The sequence below is a fragment of the Pristis pectinata genome, chromosome 3 (assembly GCF_009764475.1).
Source record: "Pristis pectinata isolate sPriPec2 chromosome 3, sPriPec2.1.pri, whole genome shotgun sequence".
Lineage (NCBI taxonomy): Eukaryota > Metazoa > Chordata > Chondrichthyes > Rhinopristiformes > Pristidae > Pristis > Pristis pectinata.
In genome coordinates, this window is record NC_067407.1 from 69,282,002 (window position 1) to 69,291,621 (window position 9,620).

The following is a 9,620-nucleotide window of genomic DNA, read 5'->3' on the forward strand; positions in this document are numbered from 1 at the left end:
TAGTCAAGCGTAAACTGTGTGGCAAATAGGCAACTAAATCTCTCTTGGCAAATGTAGTTTGAGGTCTGAATTAATGAAATAATGCTTGTTGGCATTTCACAAAGTTTGTTGAGATGGTACAAACTATACTGTTAAATCTAATTTGATTGTTTGAACCAGAACTTTCGGAAGTTGTATTTTTGTTCAGTGACTTTAGAATTTTCTCTATTAGGAGTGATTATGAAGAGATGCCTCTACAAAATGGCCGTGCCAATAAATCAAAGTATCAGGATGAGTCTGATAGTGATTGAAGTACATCTTCAGAGGACTAATCGTTTCACCTTATTAACTTATGAGAATGGACGATGGAGCCAAATTTTCTTTCAACTATTTTTCATGTTGGCATCCTCTAGCTGAAGTCTCCCACTGGTAACTTAATCTGTAAATATTTAACCACCTCATTTTCCGAGCACCTCATCTCATTGTTCTGTCTTCATCGGTACCTTCTGATTGTGAGCAGAGGAAGGAGCAGATCATCGTGCTGAAGATGAGCATTTTTTCCTTTTTCAGGGGTAAAGGGAGTGTACAATTTTATCTGAAACCAAATCATGCAGCTTCTGAAACATTATGAACAAGTGTAATGCCATGAATGTTCGTGTCATGAGCTCATTTTTAGATTAGATGCCATATACAGGATGGTCGAAGCCCTGAGGTGGGGTAATGATGTAACTTTTTAAAGCAAAGCTTTGGATGCTGCTTGTTAACACATTTGATGCTATTTTAAAATTAAAAATGTCTTAGAAATAAATTGAGCTGTGGACCAGAGATTGAATTTCTAAGTCCAACTGTTATAGCATCATAACAATGCTTTACTTTATAAAGTTAAAGCTACTTTCTAAACAAAAAAACTAGCATTAATGAGGATTGTAATTTCAATCTCACGCTTTTACTTGTGTTACTGTTAAATACTTTTGTTAAGTAATATCTAGTGCTACAATTTGAGAGCCAATATCAGAAAGAAAAAATTAGTTTATTTGCTCTGATCATACCACTGCAGCATTATTGTTTACAGGTTCTTATGCCACAGCAGTAAAAGTTAACCTCAGCTGCCTATACCAGTCACTACATGGATACCTCTTTGGAAGTCTCTCTCATCTTGGTTTGACTTGTTTTCTCTACATTATGATAGTGTATTTAATACAACTTTAGGAAGTATTATTGCCATATAAATCTAAATTCCTTCCCTAAATAAGGAAAATAACCATTTGTAACTAGTCTATTCCCCTATTGCTAGCTCTATTTATCCTAATTCTAACCCTAGTCCAACCAAAGTAAATCTATGCTATTTATCTCCTAGAAGTATCTAAGCTTTTGCTTGATTGAAAATTGCGGTATTTACCAATGTTCAGTTGCTTCTCTCTTCAATAAACTTATAAAAAAGCAGAAAATATTTATTTTAGAAACACTTTAAAAACAAAACTGCAAACAAATGAACAGCTAACTTGTTTCTTGCTGCTATGAATTGTGCTGAGAATAAGAGCAGAATCTCTCATCTGGGATAATTGGAGTTGGGCAGGAAGAGATTAGAATTTATGGCTGCATTGGGGTACTATAACACAGGGATTTCTTCCTGAAAATTGTAGTGTACACTGAGGAAGACTAACGACCCAGTTTCTGATGTGGTTCTCCTGTGTTTTGATTTGGAAGTTTAATAGCTAAGAGGTGACTTGGGTGAAGGGGAGGGGACACTTCGACATAAAAGATCTAAAATCTGGTTGTAGGTTGAAAGGGCAGGAGGGGCAGAAACCCCCTCCACGTTTACATGTGAATTGAGAAGCTGTGACCTGCAGGACTATAGGCCCAGTGCTGAAAGGTGAGACTGGGCTGGGGAACTCTTACTTGACCAGAACAACACAATGGGCCAAATGGATGCCTCCTGCATTGGACATTTTCTGTGATTCATCAGGAAGATGATCCTTGGAAGAACTGTTGTTACTGGGTATCTAGATCACATTTAAATGTAACATGGAGCCAGATTCTTTGGAATGGGCTGCAGAGTTTTCCATTGCTCCTTCAGCCTTTCATTTTAAGATGTTTATGTAAAAATAAGTCATTTTATCCACAAATCAATCAATTCATCCAGCTCAATAAAAGACAAACACTCACCACATTTAAACAGTATTCTGATAGTCTGTCATTGAGGAGACACAGCATTGAGCTCCCTCTTCTAGGTCAGTTCTAAAGAACCAAAGTTCATCTTTCATATAATTAGTGCCCAGTAACTTCCCACTGGAACAAAGGTGAATAACAATAAACATCACTAATGATCCTTTTACTGAAGACATCTGCAGGGCCAATGTTGCAGAGCCAGTTGTCAGTTGTGTGGACAAAAATACACCCACATTGTGTTGGGGAGGCCAACGTGGATTTTGATTTAAAGCAATTGATGAAGAAACAGGCTTGATGAGGGAAATGAGGTTGATATGATGTATATTTGGAATTTGAAAAGGTGTTTGATAAAGTATCACATATAGGATTGTGATTAAGATTTGAAGGCTGTGGATAAAAGGGGCTGCACTAGCAGCATGGATAGAAAGTTGAAAACGGCTGTCGTGCCTTTCCAAAGTTGGTAATGATGTGAACCTGGGTGTACAGAACACATCTTCCAAATGTGCAGATAACCTGAAGGTGCCTTGAACCCTGAGGGGGACAGTAATAAGCTTCAAGGAGTTGCAGACTGGCTGCTGAAGTGGTGGAGAGGTGACAAATGGAACTTATTACTGAGAAATATTAAATGATATTGTGGTTGGAAAAACGAGAAGAGGTATTATAAACGAGGGGGCACAATTCTAAAAGGGGACAAGATCAGAGAGGTGTGCATAATTAATTTAAAATGGTAGTGCAGGTTGAGAAGTGATTTAAAAAGTGTACAGAATCTTGGGTTTTATAAATAGAAGCAGAATAGAAGGGCAAGGAAGTCTTAATGAACCTTGATAAAACTGGGTTGGCTACAGCTGGAGTGTTGTGTCCAGTTCTTGGTACCACACTCTAGGAGAGATATTAAAGGCTTTGGAGAGGGTGCGCAGGAGGTTTACTCAAATGATTCCAGGGATGAGGGCTTTAGTTCTGTGGATAGACTGGAGGAGCTGAGGTGGTTCTTCTTGGAACAGAGGAGATAGCAGAGGATCTAATAAAGGTATTTAAAATCATGAAAGGTCTAGCCTGACTACATAAAGAGAGACTATTCCCATTGGAGGAAGGTTCAAGAACTGGGGACAAAAGAACCAAAAGATACATCAGGACTTTTTTGTTATATGCATTGAGTGATTGAGATCTGGAATGCACTGCCAGGGAGGGTAACAAGGCAGGGTCAGTTGTAGAGTCCAAAAGGAATCTGGATGAGTGTCTGAAAGGATAGAATTTGTGATGGACCAACTCCTGTACCATAACCATTCTGTGATTCTGCACACAGCAATGACTTAAAATCACTGAATGTGTTGTAGTGACACTAACTAAAGGAGGTATGACCAAGACAGCAGTACTAGAGAAACAAAGGACTGCAGATGCTGGAATCTGGATGAAAAATATGATGCTGAGGAACTCAGCAGGCCAGGCAACATCCATGGAGAAAAGCAGGCAGTCAACACTTCGAGCCAGGACCCCTCTTCAGGACCAAAGACAGGAAATGGGGAAGCCCAATATATAAGAGGGAAAAGTGATAGGTGGACAAAAGAGGGGAGGTGGGTTGGGCACAAGGTGGTGATTGGTGGATGTGGGGGAGCAGGGGAGAGTAGATCCACCAGGGGATTGGTCAAAGGTTAAGGAGAGAAAGGAACTAAAGGGGGGTAGATAGAAGAGAGAGGCTAGAAAAGGGAAGAAGAGAAGAAGCATGGTGTGGGGGGAGGGATTATTTAAAGTGGGAGAATTCAGCGAGAATTCCTGTTCTCACTGAATCATTCTGTATTCTACTTCAAGGATTCAGCTACAAGTAATAATTCTAAATGAAGCAGAACTCCCTCAATTATACTGAGTTGGCTATGGGGTGAAGGTTCAAACTACAATTGACTGAGGTGAGGGTGCTGCCATTTGGTGAATCACTGTTGATTAAATTAGTCTCAAATGATACAATGGTAATCAACATATCCATTGTTAAAGTACAATGTAAAGAGAGATCAGCACTGATTGAGACAGAGCAGAAATAACAATATCTTGGGAACCTGTTATACTTGCTGAGACCTTCATTCCCTCCTTATACTAGCAATTCTGGTTATTGGTCCCTGCTTTTAAACCTTTCCTCTTACTCCTCAGTCACTGTAGTAATGACAGCCACCAGAGCTTTTCAATGTGATCATCTTAAAGTTAAAAACTTAACTTCTGAGGCCAAAACATATTTTGCACAGTCCACAAAACAAAATTTGATAATGCCCCGACTATAATTTTTTAAATATGCTCTCCATAGTTTTTAGCACTGTTTTCAATGAATTAATGGTGTTTTACTGTTTAATTTCATTGTTTGTATGGTTGCAAAAAATAAACTGAAGTTGATATTTATAATAGATCATAATACCAATGTACATCAGCTGGATCTGTAAGTATTCCGATGTCAATATACAAATCTGTGGAGATATTCTAATTAGATTAAAATAACTCATTTTAAAGCTAAGCATGGTTTTATTGATTTAATGGTCAAGTGTGGATTATATAAGAAATTGTTATGAATTAAATGACAATTATAAAAATTAATTTTCTGTGCTTTTTTAAACAGTATTAACTGATGATGACTGAGGTCATGCTATGATTAAACCAGACATATCTTGTCTTGATCCTACTGTGCTGTAAGTTTACTGAGCACCAATGTGGTCCACCGTAAACTAGGAAGCAGTTACAGGTGACTTTTAAGAGTAAAAGAGTGGCTAGGGAGAGAGTAGGTTCCCTTCGAGATCAGCAGGGCCGCCACGGGAGATGGGTGGGATTTTTAATGAATATCTCCCCTCAGTGTTTACTGAGGAGAAAATCATGGTTCCTCAAGAGATAAGGGAAACAAGTAGAGATGTTTTGGAGAATGTTCATATTACCAGGGTGGAGGTATTTGCAGCCTTACAGCGCTTAAAGGTGGATGAATTCCCAGGGCCTGACCAAGTGTATCCTCGGACTTTGTGGGAGGCTAGAGAAGATATTGTGGAGGCCCTTGTGCAGATGTTTGCTTCTTCATTAGCCACAGGTGAAGTTCCCGAAGACTGGAAGGTGGCTAATGTTGTTCCGTTGTTTAAGAAGGGTAGCCAGGACAAGCCGAGGAACTACAGGCCAGTCAGCCTGATATCAGTAGTGGGGAAGTTACTGGAGAAAATTCTGGGGGACAGGATCTACCAGCATTTGGATAGACAGTCCATTAGGAGAGTCAGCATGGCTTTGTGCATGGGAGATCATGTTTGATGAATCTTTTAGAGTTTTTTTGAAGAGGTAACCAAAAAGGTAGATGAGGGTAGGGCAGTGGATGTTGTCTGTTTGGACTTTAGCGAGGCCTTCGACCAGATCCCGCATGGTAGGCTGGTCTGGAAGGTTGGGTCCCATGGAATCCAGGGAGAGCTAGTTAGGTGGATCCCAAATTAGACCAGAGGTAGGAAGCAGAGTGTGATAGTTGAAGGTTGTTTCTCTGAATGTAGGCCAGTGACTAGTGGTGTGCTGCAGGGGTCGGTGTTGGGACCCTTGTTATTCGTAATTTGGATAAATGATTTGGATGCTAATGCACAAGGCTTGACCAGTAGGTTTACAGATGACATGAAATTAAGAGGTGTGGTTGATAGTCATAGATTACAGGGGGATCTTGATCAGTTAGGGAAGTGAGTTGAGGAGTGGCAAATGGATTTCAATACAGATAAGTGTGAGATGATGCATATTGGAAAGTCAAACCAGCGTATGATTTATACTATGAATGATCGGGCACTAGGGAGTGTAATGGAACAGAGAGACAGAGGAGTACAAGTGCATAGTTCGTTGAAACAGGTAGACGGTGCTGTAAAAGGTGTTTAGCACGCTGACCTTTATTAGTCAGGGCAATGAGATTTGGAGTTGGGATATTATGTTGCAGTTGTATAAGTCGTTGCTGAGGCCACACTTCAGAGTATTGTGTACAGTTCTGGTCATCCTTTTGTAGGAAAGATGTGGTTAAACTGGAACAAGTGCAGAAAACAAGCACTAGTGTCATGGAACATGTAGAGATTAAAAAGGAGGTGGTACTTGATGCTTTACAGCGAATAAAGGTAGATAAATCCCCAGGGCCTGACAAGATATTTCCTCGGACCTTGAGGAATTGCAGATTGTCGAAATTGCAGGGGCCCTGGCAGATATATTTCAAATGTCCTTAGCCACGGGTGCGGTGCCAGAGGACTGGAGGATAGCTCATGTTGTTCCATTGTTTAAGAAAGGCTCGAAGAGTAAACCAGGTAATTACAGGCCAGTGAGCCTGACATCAGTAGTGGGTAAATTATTGGAAGGTGTTCTGAGAGATAGGACATATAAGTATTTGGACAGCCAAGGGTTGATTAAGGATAGTCAGCATGGCTTTGTGCGTGGTAGATCGTGTTTAACGAATCTTGTGGAGGTCACTAAGAAAGTAGATGAAGGTAAGGCTGTGGATGTTGACTACATGGACTTTAGTAAGGCCTTTGACAAGGTCCCACATGGGAGATTAGTTCAGAAGGTTCAGTCAATGGGTATCCATGGTAAGGTTGTAAACTGGATTCGAAATTGGCTGAGTGGGAGAAGACAGAGTGGTTGGGGATGGTTGTTTCTCAGATTGGAGGCCTGTGACTAGTGGTGTGCCTCAGGGATCTGTGTTGGGGCCATTGTTGTTTGTTGTATATATCAATGATCTAGATAATAATGTGGTAAATTGGATTAGTAAATTTGCGGATGACACTAAGATTGGAGGTGTAGTGGACAGCGAGGAAGGCTTTCAAAGCTTGCAGAGGGATCTGGACCAAATGGAAAAATGGTCCAGAAAATGGCAGATGGAATTTAATGCAGACAAGTGTGAGGTGTTGCATTTTGGAAGGACAAATCAAGGTAGGACATACACAGTAAATGGTAGGGCACTGAGGAGTGCAGAGGAACAAAGGGATCTGGGAGTTCAGATACATAATTCCCTGAAAGTAGAGTCACAGGTAGACAGGGTTGTAAAAAAGGCTTTTGGCATCCTGGCATTTATAAATCAAAGTATTGAGTATAGGAGTTGGAATGTTTTGGTGAGGTTGTATAAGTCATTGGTGAGACCAAATTTGGAATATTGTGTGCAGTTCTGGTTGCCAAACTACAGGAAGGATGTCAGTAAGATTGAAAGAGTGCAGAGGAGATTTACAAGAACGTTGCTGGGTCTTCAGGAGTTGAGTTACAGGGAAAGATTGAGCATGTTAGGACTTTTCCTTGGAGCGGAGAAGAATGAAGGGAGATATGATAGAGGTTTACAAAATGATGAGGGGCATAGACAGAGTTAATGCAAGTAGGCTCTTTCCACCTAGATTAGGAGAGATAAGTACGAGAGGACATGGCTTTAGGGTGAAAGGGGAAAGGTTTAGGGGGAACTTCTTCACTCAAAGAGTGGTGGGAGTGTGGAATGGGCTGCCATCTGATGTGGTGAATGCGGGCTCACACTTAACTTTTAAGAGTAAATTGGATAGATACATGGACGAGAGAGGTCTGGAGAGGAATGGGCTGGGGGCAAGTAAATGGGACTAGCAGAATAATGTTTCAAATGGCCTGTTCTCTGTGCTGTAGTTTTCTATGGTTTCTATCGTTTCTAAAAGACTTAAGAGGATGTTGCCAGGACTAGAGGACCTGAGTTATAGGGAGAGGTTAGCCAGGCTAGGACATTCATTGGAACATAGGAGAATGAGGGGCGGCTTTATAAAAGTCAGAACTGGCTTGCCCAGAGAAAACAGAGAGTAGGGTGGAAGGCTATTATTCTGGCTGGAGATCTGTGACCAGTGGTGTTCTGCAAGGATCGGTGCTGGGACCTCTTCTTTGTGATATATATATATATATCAACGATTTGATTGAAAATGGAGATGGGTGGATTCGCAAGTTTGCTGATGACACCAACATTGGTGGTGTTGTGCATGGTATAAAGGACTATCAAAGAATACAGTGGGATATGGATCAGTTACACGTGGCATGGTAGTATAGTGGTTAGCGTAATGCTTTACAGCGCCAGCGACCCAGGTTCAAATCCCGCTACTGTCTGTAATGAGTTTGTACGTTCTCCTGTGTCTGCGTGGGTTTCCTCTGGGTGCTCCAGTTTCCTCCCACATCCCAAAGACGCACAGATTAGGAAGTTGTGGGCATGCTATGTCGGTGCCGGAAGCGTGGTGACGCTTGTGGGCTGCCCCCAGAACACCATGCAAAAAGATGTATATCACTGTGTGTTTCGATGTCCATGTGATTAATAAAGAAATCCCATCTCATAGAAGTGGCAGATGGAGTTTAATCTCGGCAAGTGTGAGGTGTTACACTTTGGGAAGTCAAATGAAAGGAGAAAGTATACAGTTAATGGTAGACCCTTTAATAGCATTGAGGTACAGAGGGATCGTGGGGTCCAGGTCCATAGTTCATTGAAAGTGGCTGAGCAAATGGATAAGGTGGTAAAGAAGGCATATGGAATGCTTGCCTTCATTGGTAGGTGGTGCTGAGTATAAGAGTAAGGAAGTCACGCTGCAGTTAAATAAAACTTTAGTCAGACCACACTTGGAGTATTGCGTGCAGTTCTGGTTGCCCCATTATCGGAAATATGGAGACTGTGGAAAAGGTGCAGAAGAGGTTTACCAGGATGCTGCCTGGATTAGAGGGTATGAGCTATAAGGTTGGACAAACTTATGTTGTTCTCCCTAGAGTGTCAGAGGCTGAGGGGAGACCTGATGGAGGTTTTTAAAATTATGAGAGGCACAGATAGGGTAGATGGTCAGAATCTTTTCCCCAGGGTAGAAATGTCAAACACCAGAGGACATGCTTTTAAGATTGGAGGGGGGGAAGTTTTTTTTACGCAGAGTGGTAAGTGCCTGGAATGGGTTACCAGAGGTAGCAGTGGAATCAGGCAGTTTGCTGGAGTTTGAGGCTTTTAGATGGATACTTGAATATGAAGGGAATGGAGGGAAATGGATGCTACACAGGAGGACATTTTGTATAAATTGGTATCAAGATCAACACTGAATGGCCTGTCCAGTGCTGTACTGTTTGGTGTTTTTATGTTAAGTGTTTAAAATTATGAGAGCCATAGATAAGGTGTGCAGTAACAGTCTTTTCCCCAGAATGGGAGAGTCCAAAACTAGGAGGCATAGGTTTAGGGTGAGAGGTTTAAGAGGGACCTGAGGGACAACTTTTTCATGCAAAGGGTGGTGAGTTTTATGGAATGAGTTACCAGAGGAAGTGGTTGAGCCAGGTATGACAGTATCATTTAAGAAGCACTTAGAGGGGCAGGGCTTAGAGGGATGTGGGCCGAATGCAGGAAATTGGGACTAGCTGGGTGGACAATGTGGTTGGCATGGATTCGTTGGGCCAAGGGGCCTGTATCCATGCCTCTATGACTTGCTGCACTTATGGGGCAGGTGCTGATTGGAAGATTCTTCCTTTAAAGGGATAGAAAATCAGCA

At 41.5% G+C, this 9,620-nt stretch overlaps 1 protein-coding gene across 4 annotated transcripts in view; it reads left to right on the plus strand.

Annotated features, from left to right (window-relative positions):
• The window catches only part of tmem181 (transmembrane protein 181), a 105,244-nt gene extending 100,468 nt beyond the window's left edge, over nt 1-4,776 (plus strand). For 3 of the 4 annotated variants that reach the window (XM_052011389.1, XM_052011390.1, XM_052011391.1), the window contains one exon: nt 212-4,775. In XM_052011389.1, the coding sequence (XP_051867349.1) occupies nt 212-290 (79 nt within the window). In that variant the 3' untranslated portion in view covers nt 291-4,775. Of the gene's footprint in view, nt 1-211 lie in introns of all 4 variants that reach the window. The other variant, XM_052011388.1, reaches the window with a different exon arrangement.
• The last annotated feature ends 4,844 nt before the right edge of the window (nt 4,777-9,620 follow it).